General features: G+C 36.7%; 1 protein-coding gene across 5 annotated transcripts in view; it reads left to right on the top strand.

Annotated features, from left to right (window-relative positions):
* Window positions 1-10,257: 10,257 nt before the first annotated feature.
* ST8SIA4 (ST8 alpha-N-acetyl-neuraminide alpha-2,8-sialyltransferase 4) overlaps window positions 10,258-26,338 on the top strand; it is a 101,484-nt gene continuing 85,403 nt past the window's right edge. For 4 of the 5 annotated variants that reach the window (XR_006698812.3, XM_005557440.5, XM_073995153.1 and 1 more), the window contains exons 1-2: window positions 10,258-10,687; window positions 17,830-17,961. Coding sequence is in view for 4 of the 5 variants with exons in the window: in XM_005557440.5 (XP_005557497.2) it covers window positions 10,299-10,687; window positions 17,830-17,961 (521 nt within the window). In the remaining variant the exon portion in view is untranslated. The remainder of the gene's footprint in view (window positions 10,688-17,829; window positions 17,962-26,338) is intronic. The other variant, XM_045394044.3, reaches the window with a different exon arrangement.

The following is a 26,338-nucleotide window of genomic DNA, read 5'->3' as shown; positions in this document are numbered from 1 at the left end:
TATTCTTAGTGAGTTAAATAATTGTATTGATGAGCTCTTCAAAACCTTAGTCTCTCTCCATCTTTTTACTCCCTCACATCTAGCAAAATCTGGTTTCACCTTGATTTAGTCTTCTGTTCCCATGGAAACACTCCTGTACATCAGTGACTTATTTTCCCCTAGAAATCCAAGTTGTAACCATCTCGCTTTCTCAGTATTACTAAATATCTCCCATCTTTTCAGCTCAGCTTCCCTGGTAGTACCTCAAAATTGAGACTTCATCCCAAGGAGCTTTAGATTTTATCTTTTTGCATGATTCCCTTTCTGTTTTCACTCTCTTTGTTACTCTTATATTTATTTGGTGGTTCATATTTATTCTCACGAGTTTTTAAGCACTTACAACTCTTGTTTCCTCTTCACCACTTGAACTCAAGTACATACATTTTCTGTGTCTAAACTCCATACAACTGAACTTAACTGAAAATAGTCATATAACCGTATTGACAGGACTCTCTTTAAATTCATCACTGCCTAAAAATAATATTATGTGTCCTAAATCAGTATGCTGTTTTAGAATTTGGTATAATTATTTCAGAAATTTGCTTTCAATAAATCCATCCCTATATACTATTCTATCTTTCTTAATTTATTGTGCTCAATATGATGGCTTCCATTGTATTCTTTATTTCCTGACATTTCTGCCTAGACAATTTCCACTTCCTGATCTTTGCACTTTCTATTCTTTCAGACTATAAGGCTCTTTCCCCAATCTGTTCAGAGCTAGCTCTTATTCTGGAGGTCTCAATTCAAATGTCACCTCCTCGGAAAGCCCTTGGATGGAAATCCTATTCAAAGAAAAGCTCCTTTATTACTCTCGGTTACATTGCCCTGTTGGTTCCCTCATTGCACTAATCACAATAATTACCTCCATTTTTTCCCTTTTATTATACCTTTCTACATCTAAAAATTATAGCCCTCAAGAGGAGGATGTTTTTCTGTTTTGTGTTCTGCTATACACTTCGTGTCTAGTATAATGCCTGGCAAAGAGCATGTACACAGGAAAGATTTTTTGATTAATGAATGAATGAATACCAAATGCAGATCACTTGCTAACACTAATTCAGTTTTTTATATGTAAAGAGAGCAGGTAAACATACATGATTTCCAAAGTCTTCTTTGGGGTTTTAGTCTCATCTTTAACCCCTTGACCACAGATTGTGAATATATATGCCACCTGATTAGGTGGGTAGTTGAATCAACTGTTAGTTTGAAGTGTCTATTTGGGCTAGTTCTACCATTTGTCATAGAGATTTCCAGATATAAGGCTATTTTTGATGCTTCCTATAGGTGACTACATCTTCAAAGAGATCTCAGCATGCATAAACAAGAATCATCGGCCGGGTGTGTTGGCTCAAGCCTGTAATCCCAGCACTTTGGGAGGCCAAGGCGGGGGAATCATGAGGTCAGGAGATCGAGACCATCCTGGCTAATATGGTGAAATTCCATCTCTACTAAAAGTACAAAAAAAATTAGCCAGGCGTGGTGGTGGGCGCCTGTAGTCCTAGCTATTCAGGAGGCCGAGGCAGGAGAATGGCTGAACCCACGAAATGGAGCTTGCAGTGAGCCAAGATTGCACTACTGCACTCCAGCCTGGGCGACAGAGCAAGACACCATCAAAAAAAAAAAAAAAAAAAAATCAATTATCCAAACCTCTCTGCTCACCTTAGTAGATATATAGCAGCTGTTTGTAATATTAGCTACACACCACATATTCAAAATCTCTATAGGTTCTAGGTTAGTGTTCACAAGAATTTTACACGTTAAAAAAGTTACAATAATCAATTCATTCCTGAGAACTCACTTTAAATTTATTCATCTGCCAAAAACATAATTGGAAAAATCCACTCTGTTACCTTCTTCATGTTCCCATGTAAGACATGGAGTCACAAAGCAAATAGCTTTACATGTAGGTCATACAAAAGTTATTAAAATTCCTGAGAGTTTAGATCTTTTGGTAGAGTTTAATACGTATTTCTTTGTTTTTTTCTTTTTTTTTTTTTTTTTTTTTTTTTTTTTTTTGAGACGGAGTCTCGCTCTGCCGCCCAGGCTGGAGTGCAGTGGCCGGATCTCAGCTCACTGCAAGCTCCGCCTCCCGGGTTCACGCCATTCTCCTGCCTCAGCCTCCCCAGTAGCTGGGACTACAGGCGCCCGCCACCTCGCCCGGCTAGTTTTTTTTTTTTTTGTATTTTTTAGTAGAGACGGGGTTTCACCGTGTCAGCCAGGATGGTCTCGATCTCCTGACCTCGTGATCCGCCCGCCTCGGCCTCCCAAAGTGCTGGGATTACAGGCTTGAGCCACCGCGCCCGGCCTCTTTGTTTTTTTCTATTGATGAGATTACAATCAGACAGCAACTAACATAAGCTGTCACAATTTGCATAAACTTTGATTCGTAAGCATAATGTGCTTAAACACAATATCTATGCTATCCTTAGATATTGACATGAAGTTTTCTGGTGAAATGTAGGCAATTATAATTGTGGAAATACAGAGAGAGATCAATTGTTTATAATATGTTGGGTAGGCACAGGTCAGATGTGAATAAGACTCATTATTTTTCTTGTATTCCCACAGGCTCCCTCCAATAAGTGTCTATTGATTCATTCTCCCAGAGCAACTTTCTCCTGCTGACTGATAAGGCATCTCTAGAGTTGGCATCAAACTCTAGTTCATATGAGTTTTATTTAGTTATTTCCTCAACTATTCACTTTACAAATGCTAAGATTATTAACATTTTAATCTATTAAGCAGGTCAGTTATGAAATTTGTGTATCATAATAGAAGTATTCACTTTAAGGATTGCAAACTCAGATTCATGCAGGGTCCAAGTAAATCAAATCACTGAATAAAATTTTTGGAATAAATAAAAATTTAAGATAAAGTAAGCTGACACAACTGTTACTCAACTCCATCTAATTGTTACTCTGAGAGTAGGTAAGTCTGGCATTAACAAATTGTATGATATTTCTGAAAAGCAATTTGAAGTACTGGCACCGTGTGTGTGTGTGTGTGTGTGTGTGTGTGTGTGTGTGTGTGTGTGTGTTTTATTTCAGCCCAATTTACAAAGAAAAAAAGTCTTCTGCAGGCTATATCCATCACTCAGTCTACAGTTATTAATGATTTCAGTATTGTTATTTTTATAATATTCAAACAATAAATACTAAAATAATATTTAAAATGTCATTTCCTTTACAAAAATTCAATGTACATAGAACTGCTCTGTGTAATAATGTGTACTTTGATGCAATATTTTTCCGTGATACTGTTTTTATTAGAACTATAAAAGCTGTTATGTAGATGTGTAGATCTCAAAAGACATAGACTTACACAAATAAAGTTTTAGCCTTGCATAATATGTACCATTATTTCTTCTTTTGCTTTTAATATGAAGGGTTAAAAATAGAATAAAAGGAAGACAAGTTACTCTAATGAAGAAATTAAGTGGGAGATTGGATTGGACAATATGAGAGAGGAAAGATCCTATGACAGGTGAAATAAGTTGGCTAAACCAGATACAAGTGAGAACTTTTAAAAAGCCCACAAATATGAAGAAATTACAACTCCAAACAATAAATTTCCTAGAGATAGTGACATAGAAGATTGCCTAGTAAATGACCACTTTTCAATAGGAGAGCAGGTTGGAGGGATATTTTGTTTACTGACTACTCTGTTCCTACCAGACAGTTCCTCTTATCACATTTGATCAGAAAAACACAGCAGAAAGAAAACAAAGAAAAGACAATATATTGCTAGATGTTAAAATAGGACATCTGTGATTTCCCAAAACATGTATGGGGTAGTCTATTTGTTTGTTTACAACATTTTAGGGGTCTATACAGTAGAAAATAAAACATTGCTAACCTGGACTATATAACTAAAGGAGATAACTGTAGATAAACAATTAAAATGTGGATTGTGAGCAATTGAAGTGCTTATTACAAATTGAGTCTGTTTGATCAACAGTAGTTAAAAGATTTCTTTCAAAGGACATTCGAAATGGATATTATAAATTGAAGACTATTTGACTAATGCTACCTAAGAATTGCCTCTTGCAAGGACACTCATGTTTAAAGAGAGATCAGAGTGCTAAATGCAAAGGATAATGCTATAAGTTACACAGGTCAAACAATGAGGAGGAATTGATAAGGACAATGATGGAAGTTTTCTGTTCTTTCAGAAATTATACTAGATTCATGATTTTGTCTTTTACCTAATGTCAAGGTCATCTTTCTGTTGTAAGCTTATTATATCTGGTTATTTTGGATGAAAAAAATGTAACAGAAGAATGTAAGTGAATACACATACAGAAAAATATTAATATTTTATAGGAATTCATATAGATAAAAATTAATTTAGAAACAAATACTTAAACTAGATATTTTGTCTGGAAAAAAATGAAAGAGAAATAATTGCTCAATGGTTAACAGCAGTTTTCTCATTTATATGCTTTTCCTCATTCATAGGTAAAAACTAAGCATGAATAATCCTCACTGTATCATATAATCACAAATAAAAATTTCAACTTTTTAATTTTTTGTGTCAACTTAGCTAGGCCATGGTGCTCGGATATGTGGTCAAACACCAGTCCAGATGTTACTGTGAAAGTATTTTTTAAATAAAATTAACTTTAAATCAGTTAAAATTATCAGTAAAGTAGACTGACCTCCATAATGTGGGTGGGCCTAAATCAATCAGTTGATGGTCTTAGTTAAAAACAGATTGATGTACCCTGAATAAGAGGGAATTCTGCCTCTAGACTGTCTTCAGACATGAAGATAGCTCTTCCCTAGGTCTCCAGCCTGTCAGCCTTCTCTGCAGGTTTTGGAATTGCCAGCCCACACACCATGAGGTCTATTCCTTAAAATAAATCTCATTTTCACTATCCATGCAAATATTATTGGTTCTTTTTCTCTGGAAAAAAAAAAAAAAAAAAAAAAACTCTGAAGTATACACTATTTAACATTTCCATTATCAAAAAATAAATATATATATATACCATGAGTTCCTGCAAAGGGCAATTGGAATTTGAAATGAAACACAGTGTCAGTTACATTAACTCACCAAACAATAAAATATTCAGGTATAAAACTAATTAAATATGTTAAGATCCACGTGAGGAAAGGTAAAAAAAAAAAAATCTAATGAAATAAATTAAAGAACAGCTAAATAAACGGAGAGATAGCCCATACTCACAGCTAGAAATATTCAAACTGTCAAGATATCATTCCTTCCCAATATGATACGTGATTCAGTGAAAGCTCAATGAAAATCCCAATAAGATTTTCTTGGATAACAACGAACTCATTCCAAAGATTATACAGAGAGACAAAAGACCCAGAATAGCTAACACAATATTAAAGGAAAACAATAAAGTTGGAAGACTGATGCTACCCTATTTCAAGACTTACTATAAAGCTTCAGCAGTCAAGAGAGTGTGATATTGGTGAAAGAATAGACAAATAGATCAACGGAACAGAATAGAAAGTCCAGAATAGACCACCCAATATATTTAACCTTTGTTTCTTTGACAAAGAAGCAAAGACAATACAATGGAGAGAAGACAGCTTTTTCAACAAATGGTGCTGAAACAATTAGACATTGACATGATAAAAAATAATAATCTAGACACAAACTTTGCATGATTCACAAAACAACTCAAAACAGATTATAGACCTAAACAGAAAATGATAAAATGCCTAAAAGATAACATATCTGAAAAATCTAGTTTATCTTAGGTTTAGATTTTAAATAAACATCAAATAAATCATCAATAAAATAAAAATTAATATGTTGGACTTCATTAAAACTAAAACCCTCTGCTCTGTGAAAGAAACTGTCAAGAGAATGAAAAGACAAGCCACAAACTGAGAGAAAATATTTTCAAAAAAGAGATGTAATAAAGAACTGTTATTCACAATATAGAAAGAACTCTTAAAACTCAATAGTAAGAAAATGAACAACCTGATTAAAAACATGAGCAAAAGTTCTGAACACACAACTTACCAAAGAAGATAAACATGTGCACATTGCTCAACATCATATAATATTAGGAAATTGCAAATTAAGACAACGGTAACATAGGTAAGATACAACTACTACACGTTTAATATAATGGTCAAACTCTAAACCAATACAACAGCAAATGTTGGCAAGGATATGAAGCAACAAGGACTCTCATTCATTGCTGATGGGAATGCAAAATGGTGCAGCCACCTTGGAAGCCACTTGGGCAGTGTCTTACAAAACTAGACATATTCTTACCATATAATCCAACAATCTTATTTCTTTCTATATACCCAAATGGGTTGAAAGTTTTGCATCTACACAGAAAACTGTACAAATATGTTTACAGCAGCCTTATTCATAATTGCCCAAACTTGAAAGCAATAAAGATGTCCTTCAGTAAGTGAATGGATAAACTTTGGTATATCCATACAGTGAATTTTATTTAGTGCTAAAATAAAATGAACTTTCAAGCCATGAAAAAAAAAAAAAATCTGTTTTTTAAGCCATGAAAAAAAATGGAGCATATTACTAAGTCAAAGAATCCAATCAGAAAAAGCTACATACTGTATGATTCCAACTGTATGACACTTGAAAAGGCAAAACTATGGAGACAGTAAAAATATTAGGGAAGTCAGAGCCTGGGGTGAGGGGCAGTGAGAAGGAAGCATGAATAATCAGATCCCAGCGGATTTTGAGGGCAGTGACACTAATTTGTATTATACTATAATGGTGAATATATGTTCAGTATATATTTGGCAAAACCCATAAAGTGTACACCAAGGATGAATCCTAATATGAACCATGTACTGTAGGTGCTAATATATATACATGTAGGTTCGTCGAATGTAAAAAAAAATGTACTGCTCTGATGAGGAATGTTGATAGGGAGGCTGTGAGTATGGGGAGAAGGTAGAGTTATATGGGAACTCTCTGTATTTTCTGTTTAATTTTTTTATACACCTTAATGTTTTTTTTTTTTAAATAGTCTATTAAAAATGTCACGGGTCATTAAAAACTCCACCATGAGACTGCAAGTATCTATTCATTTCTTGCCAACTAGATTTGAGAATACAGCCAGCAATGAAAATATGAATTTACATTAAGTCAAAGGATAAAGTAGAATTTTAAAACCAGCTGCCATTACTCACATTATTTATTTATAGGCTATTGTATAATTGCAGAATTGTGCTGAATAAAGACAAATATATTCTCTTTATTGAAGAACTTACAATCCAAAGATCAAATGAAAATTTAGAAACAACCTTATTTGCTCAGGAACATCAAACTAAGCATTCTAATAGAAGAAGTTAATTCCAAAAGACTTCTTATGTGGACAAGATTTTTTGTCCCATATTTATAATTCTTGCACCTACTTACATATTGAGTAAAACCATACTGTTCTCACTTTGGTCTAAGTGTTGGCCTGTATGGCTTCTTTTCAATTGGTAAATTATAATGGCTCTGTATTTAATGAGTCTAACAATACTAAACAAATGGCATTCAATTACACTCCAAACACTAAATTGCTTTAATTTGGGAAGAAGAATTCCTGGAGTCTCGCTGAACAGTTATCAGTCATTCAGAATTGCTCACCGTAATATAAAAAGTTCTGTGCTTAAAAAATTCAGAAACAGCAGCATTATACAGTTGGAGAGCTCACTTATTCTTCTTCTGGGCATTTACATTTGTCTTATGTGTTCCTATAACTAGTTCTTGGTTGCTTTAGTTTCCCTCTTTTCTTTTTCTGTTTGGGCTAGGTAAGTAGTTTCCCCTAATGTAATTTAAAGCTTAATACATAAATTAAACTCACTTTCCTCTTGAAGATTTTCTGTGGCTTTCTCATTAGAGAAGACAGCTCCACACTCTGGAGCCATAGAATATTATGAGCACACCGAAACTTTTGGACCAGCACTCTCCCTTACCACTTTCCCTTCTAACAGTACTGAGCCACTTCAAAGTTGCCCCAAAGCACCAGCGTTTTATTCCTCTCTGCAGTTGCGCATACTCCTTTTTCCACTTGCAATGTTCTATCCTCTCTCTGCTTGGCTTAATCCCTTGTCAGTTTTGAAAACGGGTCTGTGTGTTCCCTTCACCGGGAAACTCATCTTCGGGGCTTCAAAAGGCTTAAACACTCCATGTACTTCAACCCAGGAGCTTACTCAGATACCATGTATATTTCAAATGATGTTTCTGATTCGTGGTGCCATACTGTAAATTATTATTTTAAAAGATGTCCCCCTTTGAGTGAGTAGGATTTGTGTCTGACTAGATGCTACGTTTTGTTCATCTTTGTACTCCCATCCCCTCACACATTGCCTGCCCTATAACAATTGCCTAAGAAATAATTAGTTTAATGAAATGATACTTATTACTCTATCCCTGACAGAGAGTGGTGTTTTACTTATAATCTAAAATATAGTTGTCTACTGTTTACAAATCAAAGTTTATCCTTGATAAATTAGCATCCTCACCACGCATCCCTATCCCACCCGACCCCTGCCCTCAGCCCCCGAACTCTTTTAACTTGAATAAGAAGCTGTTTTATTCCGGCAGTTTTTACCAGAATGAAAGTGAGTCTAACAGAAGTCAGTCCAACGGAAATGCATTAATGCAGGCTGGATTTGCCTAGACATCAATAAACTCGAAATGCTCCCTGCGGGGCACTTGTAGTGTCAATAAAGGTTCGTAATTACTTGCTCCTTGGAGCATTTTTATAACCGACCCCGTTCGCTGTGCTGCGAGGAGGAAACTCAAGATCTCACAAGTTCTTAACTTCCTAAACTCTAGAGGAAGTATGGTAAACACTGGAGGGAACTTCAGGTTTTTAAGCAAAGATGCTGGTAGTTTTCGTTGCTATTTTAAGCTGTCAGGCGACAAGCAACTCAGAATTCCCCTTCTTACTTCCGGCGGGAGGGAAGATTGGAATTGGGCCTCATCATTTCTGAGCATGAAAGACCGCTGAAGCTACTGTTCAACCTGAAGGAACAAGGAATTCAACTGGAGAGAAACTCTGGCGACCAGGGAGCTGGGGACGGGCGCATATAGATGAGGGAAATCCTGGTTCCAATACCTTGTCTCATGCTAGAGGTGCCTCCCGACCTACCAGACCACATTAAAGAATGGGACCAAGGCGTGGTACTAACAGAGTAGCAAGCATCTCTTCCACTGATGTCAAGGACCAAAGGATGGAGGAGAGATACTCAGAGCGAGCGCTTGAACACAAAACTCTTGAAAAGTGTCCCTGCCACCCAATACAAGTACGAAAAATGGTAGGACGGAGGAGAGGTGACAATCAGAGGCTGCATATGTATGTATATATAATTGAGACTTTTGGAGAGGACTTTGTTCTTCCTTCCTCCCCCCCTCCCCCCTTTTCTTTCCTTTCCTTCTTTTTTTCCTTCGTTTCTTGGTATCCGAATGTGTGTGGGTGTATTTGCGTTTAAAAGAGAGGTCCGTGGTAGCTGCTTTTTTTTTTTTTTTTCAGAACCCTGTTTCTCTGCAATGAAGTTTAAGCGGGACTGGAGTTTCCTTGACTTCTGCGTGAGGAGTTTCCAAATGAGAATTAAAGAGAGGAGCATAAATATCCATGAAGTTCCTAATGACACCTCTATCATCACTTGTTTCCTTCAGAATGCTGAGCCAGGGTCGTCGTCCACCACCCATGCAGAGTGGGCTGATCGCCTAACAGGTTCATGCGTGTCTTTCCAGATTGAGCTGTTGGTGGAATAATAAAAGTCTTCTTCCTTCCAACGCCATCCCCACTCCGGCACCCCGTTTCACTCCACCTCGGAGGGCTTGTTTTTGCGTGTGAGGGTGTGTGTTTAGCAAAAGCGATTGAAAGAAGGTACTCCTCTTGCAATCCACCCCTAGCTCTACCCGAAGCATTCCTCGGGCGGGACGCTTTTGTAATCTGTCCCCAGGCGAGGTGCCCTCTCACCTAGATGCGGATAGACTATCTTGGAGCCCCCAGGTCCAGAGAGCTGATGCTTTGATGTCCCAGGAGAGTGTGTGTGGCTCTGTGTGTACGTGTGTGTGCGTATGTATGTATGTATATGTGTATGTGCGTGAGCTCGCAGGCGCGTAGCACTGTGAGCTTCCTCTCCCGGCACAGAGCAGGCAGAGCCGGGGACGTTACTCTCCAAGCAGCCTCCGCCCCCTTAGCCCGGTGATTGGCTTTGCGCAGCGTTTATCTCCTAGCAAGAGGGAAGGGCCAGTGACGCCCCCGAACCCAGCTGCAGAAGCTGCCGCCACCTCCAATGCACAAGGTGTCTCATCTGAAAAGAAACCTGAGCCCCAGGGAGGAGGCGCTGAGCGACCCTGGCGCGAACGGGGCGAGAGGTCGCTGGGCAGCGCTCGAGGACAAGAGGGAGCTCGGCCACAGAAGACCCCAGCGATCTGATCCTGGGATCCCGCTCCAAGCTCTCCTCGCATTTTACAGATTTCAACCCCGCGACTATCTCCCCAAAACGGAGTCTTTATATCAAGAGAAGGTGCCGGAGCTGGGGCAACCAGGACTTTCCCGGGCACCCAAGATGCGCTCCATTAGGAAGAGGTGGACGATCTGCACAATAAGTCTGCTCCTGATCTTTTATAAGACAAAAGAAATAGCAAGAACTGAGGAGCACCAGGAGACGCAACTCATCGGGTAAATGCAAAGCTTCATTTCAGGATATGACAAAAAGTCAAGCCATAAATGAAATGTGAATATAGAAGGTAGAGTGGTGGTTAGGATAGCATGTGTGTGTGTTTGAGCTTGCGTGTGGTTAGTGTCATGAATTAAATAACAAAGGCTGTTGTTGAGATGTGCGTGCTTCTCTAAGCTGTTCCCAGTATGAGTTCAACTTGCTCTGTGCGGTTGTGGTGACAGTTGTGTTGGCCCTGGGTGCTCTCACGCCAAAGGAGAAGTCACTGCAGAAGTGTCAACAAAGAACGTGTGCCCTTGTCCTTTTAATCTGTGGACAGAGAGAGATGTCTTTATTCTCCAAACGGTTGCCTGTTTTATCTGTCCTATCACCTAAGGAGATACTGGAGATAGATCGTTTCTTGAAGGGCTGAAGGTAAAGCTTAGAAAGCAGGAAATAGGTATACTCTGTTTCTCTAATTTTTTTTTCTTTTTGACGTTGGATAGATTAATGTATTATAATTTGCGTTAGAAACTCCAGTACCACTAAGGATACTTCCTTATTTGTTCTTCTATGGGTAAAACGCATGGGCGTCATGGTTACAGTTTTAGAAAGAAACTGGGTACTGTAGCTTCACAGAGACTATATTTCTGCTATTTTTTTTTTTAGTTTGTCTAGATGAGTTCAGACTCTCCCCCGCCCCATTAAGTTCTCTAAATATCACACTTCCTTCCACCCGCTGGCCTCTGTGTCTTTGAAGTTTACCCAGGAGGTGGTGCAACTTTGTGTTGCTGACATAGCCTGGAAGCCTTTTTCTGAGGATGTGAACCTGATTGTCAACTCTATTCAAAGTCCTGTTTCGGAAGTCCTCCCTGTTCCGGTTTGGAGGCGTCCTCTATCAGAAACTACACACCAGCAGAGATGCCTGCCCGGTTTATATTTTTACCTGACATTGATTAAAACAAAGAAAACAGTCCTTGCGCGTGTGTGTCTGTGTGTGTGTTTGTGTGTGTGTGTGTGATGTGTGTGATGCTAACACACACACATGCTCTTAAACTTCCTGCACTCCATTTCTTGATATTCCTGCTCCCTAGGTAATAAGCATTTATTTAAGTGAGCAAGATGCAGGTTTATACTTACAGAAGGACTTGCTATTCTGTAGAAAACCAGGATAACAGTAGCACAGTCAATGAGGACTGGAAGAGAATGAAAAAGCTAGCAAGGAATGGACTGGAATGGTCGTTATGCATCAACGAATCTAAACATGGTCTATTCTGAGGGGGTAAAAGAGACCGGTATGAGATCGTTTACACAAGACTGGGTGGCTTGAATATCCAATCTGGCTCAATTGTTAGAAAAGCAGGACTTTGGGCAGGGGCGTGGGCATCCCTTGCAGACCTGTGCTTGCCAGACAGACAAAGGGGTCTTTAGAAAGGTGATGAATGGGCGCGTGGGGCTCCGATGAGAGGCAGAGGCTAGAGCGTGAGGGTCGAGGCTCTTTGTTCCCTCCCGGGCGGTGGGCTAGGAAGATAAGCCTGATCTCAGACAAAGCGGCCAAGGCTCACTAGGGCTCCGAGGGTTCGGGCCCTTGGCTCGGACCCTGGAGAGCAGAAGTGGGCGGGGCGAGTGAGGAGAGGGTCGCCAGATACTGCCGAGGTGTCAGTCTCCGAGCCTCCCTAAACCGTGGCCAGGAAAAGGAGCGCGCCTCGAATCCCTGCGGGGGGAGTGGAGCCGGGACACTCCACATTGCACGGGTGTCATTTTTCCTGTGGCCTTTCCTGGACGTCGCCGGCTGGTGGAAGCAGCCCTAGGCGTTAAGGCAGAGGAGGCGGGCACAGGCGCGGCAGTTGAGCTAGCAGGGCTGGGTTTTTGCCCGCATCCTTTTCAAGCTGAGGCAGTTTCCTCCCAGCTTGGCTGAGAAGGCGTTGGGGCAGGCGCTTGAGTTAACCAAACAGGAAGAGAGGCGCGCACCGGGGCTATCCCCCTGCTCCCAGAGCGCTGGCGGCGAGGGGGAAAGAATGAGTGAGAAGACAGGGGCAAGCCTTTATTTCAGGACTCAGGCCCCTTTCGTCCCTCCCCGCCCCCCTCCCTCCCCCCTCTCCCCCCCCCCCCCCCCCACACACACACCAAAGTCACTTTCAACGCTCAGTTGGCAAGTGGCTCCTCCTTCTTAATTAAAACCCGCAATGGCAGTCTGGTGGGGCGAGGCAGAGGGCTGACGGCGAACATCGCGCTTACACCCGTGCCCTGTAGCGTCCTGGCTGCTTTGGCTCTTCCTGAGAGACCGAGACTGTGGATGGAGTTGGAGCTCCAGGAACAATGCGAGGACATCTAGGCTCCCTGAGCACTGTTTCTTTTTTCTCCAGGATGAAAGGTTCAGTGGAAAAGCTTGTGACTCGAGCTCGTTATTTCGTTTCAACTCCCAAATAGCGCTTCTGGTAGAGGAGTTGACTCATGAAACGATCTAATCATCTCATTGACTCTCTTTCTACCCAAGCCACGTGGAGAGGCCAGTTTTGAGTAAACTGGAATGGAGGTTCGACTCCAGATCCCGGTCCAGTATTCAAGTGAGGCAACCAAGGCAGTCTCTGGCCTTTGGGGGGCACTGCGAGCCTTGTGGCTTGGCAGCAGTTTCAAAGAAGGGCCTTCCGTAGTCCTTGAATCTTGCGTCACCACCCCAGATTCATATTTAGCTTTTCTGCTACCATTTTTGCCATACACAGGCAGTTCCTTTATCCTTTCGACCCTTCCCCCGCAACTGAAGGTCCCATCTACAGTTACTATAGTCCCATCATTCCACGCAGACGGAAAAATAGAGAACCAGCACAACCTTCTCACCAACCATCCACACTCTCATATCTCCAAAGGAATACCTGTGGCATGTTTGTTTTGTTTTGTTTTGTTTTTTAAATATATATATAAGGAATTGTTCCAGCATAGGTCAAGTAATGCTTATTGAACATCTAAAATTCATGTTTCCTTCCACGAAAGCCTATTAGTTAATAAAGTTTAAGTCAAAGAGCAGTGAAGGCATTAAGTGGTGTGTTCTTGAGTAACTTTTCTTTCTTAATAGACCTCACAGTTGGCTTATGACTTAACTAGCTCTTTGTGCTCTTTTGGGTATGATTGGAAATGTGTTAATGTAAGGCTCCCACAGGTAAAATATGTAAGCATCCTCATTTAATGAGATAATATATTTGAAAGTGTAACATAGACTTTAATGTGATAAATATTTGTTTTGTTAGTCCTTAAATCTTGCTACACATTTGCTACACACTACTTTTCTGGTTGACTACAAATGAGACTAACTTACTTTTCTTATTATCCAGAAATCTCCCTTATAATTTGAGTATGTACTTTAGGTTGTATTACTAAGTAATCAACAATATTAGTTCTGAAACCTATGATAAAATTGAAAGTGGAAATAAGTATTTTTACTTAGAGTATTACCATTGACAGCAAAGTTATTTCCAGTTTGTTCTAGGTTGAAACACAACCTCGTGAAATCTAGAATTTGCACTTTACTTCACATTTCACATTTCACAATTCTAATAAAACTAATAAGCAATAAATTAAGGTAGAACCTATCATCTTTATTTTTAGTTGTTTGACACTTAGGTAATGAAAATACAAAATGGCCTGCTGTGTGTGTTCAGGCTTAGTTTCATGCAAATTCTTTTCTTAAAATTTTTATATTAAAGAGGAAGTTTAACTTAGTCCAAAGGGAACAAATACATTCAAAAGCCAAGTCATGAAGAGTTTCAGTGGGGTGGAATACGGGGCTTTTGAGACCTAATGCCATGAAGTGAAATTAATCATATGTCTTACGTACTGCAAATCTATTAGAGTAACTTGTGGTGAAGCCTGGAAATATTTGTAGATACTAGGTTGCTTAAAAAGTGATTAATTCCTGCCATTGGTATCACATGGATGATTATCCTAGTGAATTTTTCTTTGCTCCATGTAAACAGGGATCCTTTGTATTATATTGATTTGTGCAGAGTGATTTCTTTGATGTGTTTTGCTCTTTTCCTTGTAAAAGTACGTATGGAATCTTCTTGTAGATGATCCTATGCAATAAATGTTTTCAGTGCAGCTGTTCAAAAGTCATGTCTGATCTGGAATGAGAAATAAGTAGAGGGGTGGCAACATCCTTCGAGCTTCGCATTCATGGGAAGGAAGAGCCTTTTCTGAGACAGAATGCTACCAAGGTCATGAGTGAAACATCCCATGGGACCCATTTAACTTTATACAGAGGAATGTACTCTAGAGCTTCAGATTGTACTAAGTGGCCTTCTCCCACACTGAGTATAAGAAGTGTGACTAGTTGCAGATATTTTCATTCAAAATTCTTTCCAGTGATAAAAGTCTGAAATTTGGCTTATCACCAGCTCAATGAAAGAAATTCAAACAGCAGAGTAAGATGGTAGCATTTTATTCATAGAACACTGATTTAAACTTTTTAAATCTTGGATATTCTGAAAAGGTTTGGAACAACTGAAAGCATCATAGCAAACATTCTGCCATGTAAAAATGTATCTGTATTTACATGTCAATGAAGCAATCATCTATAGATTATCTATTTAATTAATTACTTAGTTTTTAGAGACAGGGACTTGTGATGTTACTCAGACTTGTCTCTAACTCCTAGGATCAAGTAATCCTCTCACCTCAGCCTCCTGAGTAGGCACTGCCCACCATACCCTGATTTTCCACACATTTTAAAGAGTGCAAGTCCATGTATATTTTTATTTCTCCTATGAAAGTTTATTGGTAGTGAAAATAATTATTATAATGATATCAATCTGTGGTTAGAAAAAGAGGACATTGATACATCAATTAATAAGGTTCTGATTAGAAATACTTCTTATCCCCAGAAATAGTGATAGTTTGTACCTGAAACCATGTAGTCATATTTCCCAAAGTGTGAATGTTAGCTTCTGTGTATAGCCACATTTTTATTCATAAGTAGTTATTATCATTAGAAATATAATATAAAAATTGACTTCTAGGCCGATGGTCAGTAAAGCACATCCCGTGTTTCCTGGCATCCTAAATGCCCCCTGTAAAGCAATAATTATTTGCCATGCACAGGCATGCAAATGTATCATTTTCATCAGTAGGATAGTTTAAGATATTAATTTTTATAGAATTCTGAATTTCACAGGGAGTAGCAGCCTATGATGTTTTGAACTGCTTCAAATTTAAACTACATGTTTAAAAAAGAATGCAAACCAAAATACCAAACCATAAGGCTTCAATTACAGAACTCATCCAATAACTGTTACACAGGCAATGTTTCCATTGATACTAGGAGAGGATTGCATAAAAAAAACAAACAACAACAACAACAAAACAAAACAAAACAAAAACACAGATTTAGACTTTGTTATGGAGCAAATAGTCATGTTACTTTTTAACTATATTTTGACATTCTAAGAAGTAAAAGGTGATGTAAAGAAATAAATACAAATATTCAAAGGGCTACGGTTACTATTGGTATCCCATAAGAAGTAGCTTTTTGATTTTCTGAGTCTGGGTTTACATTTATAAAGTACAAGAAAATGGGCCATTGAATAATGAATTTATTCAGTTATAAATGTTCTAATGGCATGCATACTATTATAGGTATCTGCCAGCATCATCACTCCCACCACCATCTCAGCTAGTACCATGCCCCATGATATACTAGCTTGACACTATTGGTTGCAGAGAGGTAGTCTTTTTTTTTTTTTTTTTTAATGTAAGAGAAAATGCCAGTAACAATGGCTACTGAGTGAGTTTTCTGTCTACTATAATCTCTGTCTCTCCACCAACTGTCAGGGAAGTGACTCATTGTTGAGATGTTTTGAAATCGATGCAATTTTTGAAAAATTACTTTTGCATGCAGAGCCTTGCTTGATCCTCACAAAGCCATGGTATATTAGATAAAGTTATTGTAATTTTCAAGGTAAGGTAAGACCACTATGGCTTAGAAAAAGAGTAGAGTCCAGGAACTCAAGCAAGTCATAGAGTCACAAAGATGCCCAGATCACCTGATAGTCCAAGTTATTCTTGCTTCAAAACAGAAGCCCCTTCTATTATGCATATATGCCTTCTGTAAAAATGAAATTACAGTCTTAGGAATCACAATTATACAGATGGAGGAGCACTGACAAAACATTCTGTCTCTGTTGTCTAAACAGAGCTAGTGAGTGACTAGTAGGAAACAGCTTATTTGTTTAATCATATTTTAATTGCCAAATAATAATTGTATATATTTATGGGATACAATGTGAAGTTTCTATACAAGTATACACTGTGTAATGATAAGATCAGGCTAATTAGCATATCCATCACCTCAAAAGCATGTCATTTATTTGTGGTGTGAACATTTAAAATCTCCTGCAGCTACATAAAAATATACAATACAATATTATTAACTATAGTCACTGTGTTGTGCAACAGAACTTATTCCTCCTGTCTAACTGTGAAATTTTGTACCTGTTGACCAATTTCTCCCCATTCCCCACTCCTTCTTCCCTATATTCTGTTATCTACTTCCATGAGTTCCACTGTTTTAGAATCAACATGTAAGTGATATTAAAAGGTATTTGTCTCTCTGTTTTAGACTTATTCACTTCCCATAATGTCCTCTAGGTTCATTCATGTTGGCAGAAATGGCAGGATTTTGTTCTTTTTAAGGGCTGACTAGTACTCCATTGGTATATATAACCACATTTTCTTTATCTATTCCTCTGTTAATGGACACATATATTATTTCTACATCTTGGCTATTGTGAAGAATGCTGCAATGAACTTGGGACTGCAAGCATCTCTTTGACATACTGATTTCAATTCCTTTGGGTATATGCCCAGAGGAGAGATTGCTGAATTATGTAATTCTTTCTTTATGCTTGGTGATTATTTTTCTTCAAGTACCATATATATCATTTTTTATTCAGAAATTGTTTAATTTCAAAAATATTACCTGTAGATTCTTGTTCTGAGAGTCATATTCACTTAATCCTCATAACACCTTTCATCATGCTTGCATATTTCCTTCTAACTTGTAGGGGAAAAGGTATCTAAAATTCATCACCAGTATTAATTCAAATTGTGTACTGTGCTATATAGACAAAATGTTTCTTACTTTCACAAAGCTGGCAATTTTGTTTTGTTTCAGAGATGGTGAATTGTCTTTGAGTCGGTCACTTGTCAATAGCTCTGATAAAATCATTCGAAAGGCTGGCTCTTCAATCTTCCAGCACAATGTAGAAGGTTGGAAAATCAATTTCTCTTTGGTCCTAGAGATAAGGTGAGTTTCTTTACTAAGGCATAATAAATTTCACATCATGTCCTCAAATATGTTGGGCTTAGCAAATTTATATTAAACACCTGATTTATGGTTTAAGTATGAATACTTAAATAAAAGAATGAACCAGCTCTATTTAATGTTGCTCACTGAAGAATATGAAATCATAAAACTGAAATCATTACATAGTCAGAGATTTAAGGATGAATATGTGAGTTTTGAATATAGTGTCTTTATACGAGTGGAATACAATATTCATCAGAGTACTAATATTTAACATACTTCACTCAATTACTCAGGATGGACATATATTTTAAGAATTATCTTTAACTTCCCTATTGAGTCTTCATTCTGCTTTTGGGTTTTCTCAACTAGTTGAAAATTGAGCCTATTACACTCCTATTGTGCTGACGATTATAAATAAATTAGTCTTATCCTGTGAATGAGTATTTCTGTGTGGGCTCATGTTTTAAAAATTGGATAAAAATCAGAAAATAAGCTTTCTAGATTACTGACTTCTTTGTAAGACTAGTCATTTTAGCGGAAACCCACTCTTGAAATCATACTCCATGCCTACATTTATCCAGTATGTAATTTTCTTCTGATATAAACCTGTTACTAATAGGTAACAGGTAGGGTCACACTTTCTCAATTATGGAGGAAACAGGAAGATTGTTTTTTCTCTATAGTTACATTGCATTACTATATTGGTTGGTACCTTTGAATTAAAGCATTTCAGTAAACAAGAACTCACTAAAGTGTGAAAGAACACATTTGTTATATAATAAAATAATCTCAAAGTCAATGATAGCATTAACACACAGATTTTATAGGTGTAGCTTAGTGACTAAGATATAAGGGGCTGATTAATTTTCGTGGGTTTCTACCTACTCATTTCTTGGATTATACCCACCTTTAGTGTAGATTATAAGAAACTTGAAGGAGGAGTCTACTAGTCTATTACACTCATCTTTAGAGTATGCACAGAAATTTCACACAATGTTTTGGAGCAAAGATAATTACAGCATGTTGAAATTTACTTGAACTTATGTCTGGAAATTTTAAAAATATGGGCATCAGGGAGATGCAGGATTAGTATTACTACTTTGGTTTAAAGGTTTGAAATTGACTGGAAAGGGAAACAGGAATCAAATCATGGCAATGTCAAGTGGTGTATATTTGTTTGCTGTTAGTTTGGTGGGAGCTTTCTATATTCATGTGCCTCCTACAAGAATGAATAGATAAGTAGAATCTGATGATAGAGCTCATAAATCAATGACTTCTGGGTAAAATATGGCCAGCAAGCAAAATTTATTTCCACTGGATAAAGAAAAAAGAAACCTTAAAGCCAAGATTAAAAGCCAGGAGGTTTTTTAATAAAAGTACAGATTTCCATAAACTCTTGAGAAATGGAAAGATTTGAAAACTCTGAATCTGTACTCTTCCTAACATTTAGCTGGTTAAAGCTGACCCTAGCCATGGCCTCTCAAGTTTGACATTTTCATACTTGGAACTCACATCTTTCATGATGTCTATCAAGTGCATTCTTCTCTGTCTCATATCCCCATCCTCATATTTGAATTTAGAAACCCTGTGAGAGATGAGATAATCATGAGGAAAAAGCCACAAGATGTGAGACGATGTGGGGTTACAAACACAGATATATTTTGGTTTAGAATGGTGTGAAGGTTCATGTTTCTTGAAGGTACATTGGAAAAAGAGAGAGATAGGTGATTAAATAGCAAAAATTTGATCTGTAAGCAGAAAAATAACTTTCAAATTGGATGAGTTAGCAAGAAAGGGGCCAAATAAGGCTACAGAGATCTGGTAAAGAAACCTGATGGAAGAAAGTAAAATAAAATATTGTAATAGTTTAACTAGCATATCTAGCCATGCTAAATAATGTGTCAGATAACAAAAAATCTATTAAGTAAATTAAATAAGTAATTGGCACTAGTTCAATTATTATATCTGGTAATGCCTTTCCTAATAGCTATATAAAAATCAAATACTATAAATATGCATGAGGCTTTATACATTTTGCTATTAATAACATATTCAAGTGGAGGGTAATAAACCTAAGTTGACCCAGAAGATTCATATTACAACTTTACAAACCAATGAGCATTGCATTCAGGTATTTGAGGGTGATCTATTTTCAATTATAATAGCTGATAATATGAATGAAATGTTAGTACTATATTTGTGTGGTTCTCCTTAACAGATTAAAGAAATAAACAATAAAACAATGAACAAATGTTGAATAATACATACAAGGTTGTCACTTCCTTGAAAGGAAAGGATAATTTGAAAAACCATTATTGTACAATGTACAAAGAGTTCATAAAAATTAGAATTGGCTATAGCAGAAATGACCAGTGAGTATTAATCAGTTTGACACCTGTAATAAAAAATTTAGAATATGAAAGTATCTGACTGTTGGCTTAGTTTTTGCAAATATTTTTAAAAGACATATTGGAAACTAATTATGGACCATTTATTACTATTATTATTATTATTATTTTCTTTCTTCCTCACCTTTCTGGCATTTAAGAATTTCCATATCACTTTGGGTCAGTGATTGGCTGTGGGTAAATTTTAAAAATGTTTTCAAAATTCTACTTTTACATTTTTGTTTATTTTAATTTATTTTCTATTTTACTTTAAGTTCCAGGATGTGTGCAGAACATGCAGGTTTGTTACATAGGTATATATGTGCCATGGTGGTTTGCTGCACCTATCAACCCATCATCTACGTTTTAAAACCTGCATGCATAAAGTATTTGTCCCAATGCTCTCCCTCCCCTTGTCCATTGCCTTACGACAGGCCCAGGTGTGTGATGGTCCCCTCCCTGTGTCCATGTGTTCTCATTGTTCAACTCCCACTTATGAGTAAGAACATAAAGACGTTATTTCCAACCAATTTTTATCTTACGTGATTCAACTATGATTATAAATCTTTCAAATTTAAAAATCTTATTAAACTTATAATACTTTTATTATATTCCTAATTTTGTCCACATATTAAAATGTGAAAATAGTTCCTGAGATATATTTTTTTACATTTGTAGATATGATTTTCATCCCTATTACTAGCCCCTTCACTCCCATATGCCTTATATTATTTTCATAAGCACATCAAGAATTGCTTCCTATGTATTCATCAAACAACTGTACTTCTATGGAGTTGTCTATGAGAAATGGTTCCATGTGTTACTTCATTGTACTTTGAGGATTCAAAATATATGGAGTTTATGCATTCTACAGCTAACTTTGCACTCAAAATAATTATCCTAGTTTTAAGGCTTGATATTATTGATAAAAGTTTGTTCTTTATTATTACAAGCTAAGAAATGACATATTTAAGATCCATTAGATGTTGTGAATAAATCTGTGAACATTGTACTGAGAGATTATACAGTCAGGTCCAATACTTGCAACTTGACTTTTTTTCCATATTTGGATTATTTATTTTCTTTTTTTGTTGTTGTTTTTTATATGTTGACTAGAAACCTCAAACAGTGCAAACATGAATTATAGATGTATAGAAATGTACAAATGTACACATCAGGACAGCTTTATCACATCAAAATTAGGAAACAATATTTCAGCTCTTAGTGTCATGATATATCAATGATCTGAAATACATAAAACTTGCAGGTTAACTAAACATAATTGCAAATTTATAGATGCTTAACTGACAAGAAAAATTTTCTTTTGCATACATAGATGTACTTTACAAAAAGGTATACATACAATGTGTATACCATCTTCTACTGGCTTTGATCAATAAGTTACCAGTAGAGTTAATCTCGGGTCACAAAGCTTATTAGTGGCAGTGTCAAGACTCAAACCCAGACCTCCTGACTGAGGAACCAGGACCTTATAAATATTTTTTTTGTTAATAATATATTTTAGTATCCAAATGTATATTATTAAAATTTATCATTATGGAATAAATGATTCTCTTTGCTCTAAAATAACACAAGATATTTTTCATTCAACATTACCAAATGCTGGGCCAAATATCAAACGGCAGTCTAGGGTGTAAATTAAACTAAAAATGCTCTTCATCAAGTATTGTGGGACAATTTTGCCTTTTCATTTGCTGTGTTTAAGATTTTTTTTTTTTTTTTTTTTTTTGAGGGTACTAAGATGGCTTTCCCGTAACCGCTAGGTCTTAGAAATCCTAAACAAGATACAGTTAAAGGTTTTATTTTTTCAGCGCTTTAAGGCAAGTTGCCTTGCAAAAATAATCTTTTGAAATAAATAAACAAAATATGTATGTTCTCTCTGTTTTTTTGTAGGCATAATGAAACACTTGGCATTTTTTAATTTTACTTTTTATTTTCTTTTAGTGAACTGTGTCAGTACTAACTTAATTTACAGTGATTTTTCTTGTAGTCAGTGTCTAAAGTTTGCAAAACCTGATCCCTAATATATGTATCATAGCCTAATTTGCTTCTCAACTTGTGATACATTCCACCTATAAGATTTGTCACACAGTATTTTCTGATATAGTTAACAATGTCATTTAGATTAAATTTTAGTTGCAACTGTGTGCTTATTATTGCCAAGAAACTTACAGAGAAGAGTGGCACTTGGTGATAGCTTAGCTATATTTAACTTTTCACAAGTGAAAACTTGTTACTAAACAATGTTCAGTAAATTCATTTTCTGGGATTCTGCAGTTGCTATTTCAAGTGATAGGTGATGTTGAAAGGGAAGTTCTAGTTGAAAATTCAGTTAAAAGTTTCCGTGTAGAACTCTACTTGTCAGTTCAACAGTCCAAACCAACCTCTCAGTTTAAGGCTGATATTGCCTAACAATAAATAATTTCTATGACTAAGATACTTAGTTTCACTGAAAATGAAACACATTTTCAGATTCCTTCAGTTATCTTTAACGTTAAAATAGTTACTCAATTTAGGTGTTTGCTTATCTTATGAAGCTTCGAAAGTTGCATTATGATCACAAAATGACAGTTAAAGACCTGTGAAGGGTCTTTTTTTGGTTTGTCTGTTCTTTTGAGTCATGCACAGAAAACACAACCCCCTGCTTTGAATATCGGGTAATAACTTGACCACGTACCAGGAAAACTTGTACTGGTAAAGCATGCATATTAAGCATTAGCTTTTGTTGATTCATGTTTCTCTAGATAGAGCATAGATATTAAAGCCAGTTTTCTTTCTACCTCTCTCATTTCTCAAATAATTTTGTTTGACCTGCAGTTAAACAAAAATTTCTATCAATTGTCTTCTTAGCAAAAGCATGTATGTTCTCCTTGGTGACATGGTGTTGTTTCAGTTCAGTGTAAATACAGGAGTTTTCTATGCTTCCAGTGACATTTAGCTAATTATATTTGAATGCATTTTTTTTCATATTTATAGTCTGAACAACAACTAGACTTAGCAAATTCACAAAGCTTTTAATTCTGCATTACATCTACAGTCTAAAAACTGTTTTCACTAGGAGATAAAAAGCTAACCTTTTCTTACCGTTTCCAGAAATTATTAAGCACTTAAGTCATAATATTATTCACTCATAGTAATTACTTTCAGTCTTTCTTGGATCCTAGAAAAGGAATCTTAACTCAGATAACTTCCCATATGTAGAAGACCTAAAACAGAAACTAAAAGTTTGGTTCTGGAATAAGAAAAAAAAAACAAAACAAAAACAAAAACAAAAAACCCAGAGTCACTAAAGTTTACCTCTTTACTTTTTACTTTGTAAAATAGCGAATTCTGAGTTTTGCCTAAACTTTTTGTGTTTTTATATTTTGATTCGTCTATGTGAGTTGGTAGTCATTTTTGTTTTGAAATCACTTTTACTATTTTTACTGCTTCAATTGAAAAAAATACTGGCGAGCCTATAACAACATTGGAAAAACACGTAATTAAAATCTGCATTTAGTAATTATTTATCTTATTAAGCATTAGTTTCTTCTAAGAGTTAGACAATATGATGTCTTTCAAAACTTTGCTTAACTCTTATAGTTCTCCTTTTAAATCATTTTTCCCTAAGAGTAAATAAAGTAAAGAGATTTAATTATACTCAGGAACTTTTTTTTTTTTTTTTTTTTTTTTTGAGACAGAGTCTCACTCTGCCAGGCTGGAGTGCAGTGGCGCGATCTGGGCTCACTGCAAGCTCCGCCTCCAGGGTTCACGCCATTCTCCTGCCTCAGCCTCCTGAGTAGCTGGGACTACCAGGCGCCCACCACTACGCCCGGCTAATTTTTTTGTATTTTTAGTACAGACGGGGTTTCACTGTGTTAGCCAGGATGGTCTCGATTTCCTGACCTCGTGATCTGCCCGCCTCAGCCTCCCAAAGTGCTGGGATTACAGGCGTGAGCCACCGCGCCTGGCTATACTCAGGAACTTAAAAGACATGTTTTACATTATTTTTGCAACTAACTTGTCTGTAACACAGCAAAGGTGCTGTTATTGGAAAGTCCCTTTTGATGTTAGTTGACTAGCATGTAAGTGTTAACTTTTTTGACTATTTCCCGTTTGGATTTCCAAGCTACAGAGTCTTTTTTCACACCAGGACCACTAATCTACTCGCTGTAAGCTTGCAAACATGCCACTTCTTGGTAGTGTACATCTTCAAATAGCTCTACAGCAACCCATTTAAATTATATTCAAAGAAAAACGATAACACCATCTAGCTTGATGATTTAACCACATCCGTGTAGTCTCTATTTTAGAGCCAGCCTTGTCATTTACACAGGAAATGAGAAATTTCTGTTGAAGTACAGGTGTCAGATATTAATTATTCACCAGACAAATAAGTGGTACTCAATAAAGATATACAAAAGTCTCTGCATATTGACACTTTTGGTGCTAGTTGTTAACTTTTGTGAAAAATCATTAAGTGCTTGACATAAACACTTTTGCAGTTTCTATAATACATAAGCCCTAGGGTTTCTTATTTAAAATATAATTATCTTCTTATATAACCTGGACTTTGCTAAGATATAAACTGTTATGGTGTGTCAGTGGTATTTCTATCAAATTTTGTGATTTCATTTGTAGAGTATTATATAGGCTTTCCTGTACAAACTCTACTGCTTCTAACCTGATATTCAGAATATTTGGGAAAAAATCATAAAATTATTTTTTTTCAACTAGCTGATGGACATATTTCTTGTTTATAAAATCAGAGCAGAGTTTTTCAATCACTTGGTTTTCTAATTAGAACAAATATTAAACTGGAACCTATTTAGAGCAAATACAAATAAAGACAACAAAAGAAAAGATATGAGTTACTTTCCTCCCTTCTTTGCTAATCATGCTTATGCCTTCTGAGTTAGAGAATTACTCTTTTGATGGAGTCAAGGGATGAGGTTATATTCTGCTCTCAGTAATAAAATTTACTAATTGTGATGAACTTAAAAAGTAAGAGCAGTAGAGGAAAAAATGTGTCCATCATATCTTAAATGTTAAAATAATGCCATTATTGTTATTACTTTGAAAATATAAGCTTGCACTAACAGCACTTTAGTAAATAATATCCAATTTCCAACCTAGGTGTAGAGTTTTCTTAAATTGTTTCTTGCTGTTATTATGTTGTATATCCCCTATTATGTTGGATACCCCTAGAATCAAACAATTCCAGACTTTTGTAGACCAGGTTCATAATTTGAGCTAAACACAACCCCCTGCTTTGAATATCAGGTAATAACTTGACCACATAGTAGGAAAACTTGTACTGGTAAAGCATGCATATTAAGCATTAGATTTTGTTGATTCATGTTTCTCTAGAGCTGAGATGTTAAAGCCATATATATATATGTATGTGTGTGTGTGTGTGTGTGTGTATATACACATATGTGTGTGTGTGTGTATGTGTATATATACACACTTTTTTATTCCTTAAAACCTACTAGGGTCCCGGACTCTTCCCTTCTTGTTAGTTCCAGGTATAAATAACCTCATCCAGTGATTTCTTCTGCTCACTGTTCTTAAGCCTTCGAACTCTCCTCTAAGTACTCTGACCTATCCTTCCCTCCTCTCAATTTAATGGCAGCTACCCTTAAGTCATTTGAATCTGTGGACTTATATGGGAAGGCAATATCCCTTTTGCTGCCGGGATGGCTCCAATTTATAGTGGTATCTCTTGCTAATTGGGGTTACAGAAACATTTAAAAGGTCCCAATCAATAGACTCTCACACAGTTCAGATTACAGGCACTGCTAGATATGTATTCTCTTTTATCTCAGCCTGCAAGTTAGTTGGCTATTTTATGCCTGACTTCACCTCTTTTAGTGCCTTGCTAAAAGGAGAAACTAACATAAACCAACATACAGACAGATTTTAAACAATTATCTAAGAACAACATATTTATTAGATGTATGGCACAACTTCCCAATTATTGCAGA

This window comes from Macaca fascicularis, chromosome 6 (assembly GCF_037993035.2).
Source record: "Macaca fascicularis isolate 582-1 chromosome 6, T2T-MFA8v1.1".
In the NCBI taxonomy this organism is placed as follows: Eukaryota; Metazoa; Chordata; class Mammalia; order Primates; family Cercopithecidae; genus Macaca; species Macaca fascicularis.
This window is presented reverse-complemented; position numbering and strand designations above follow the sequence as displayed.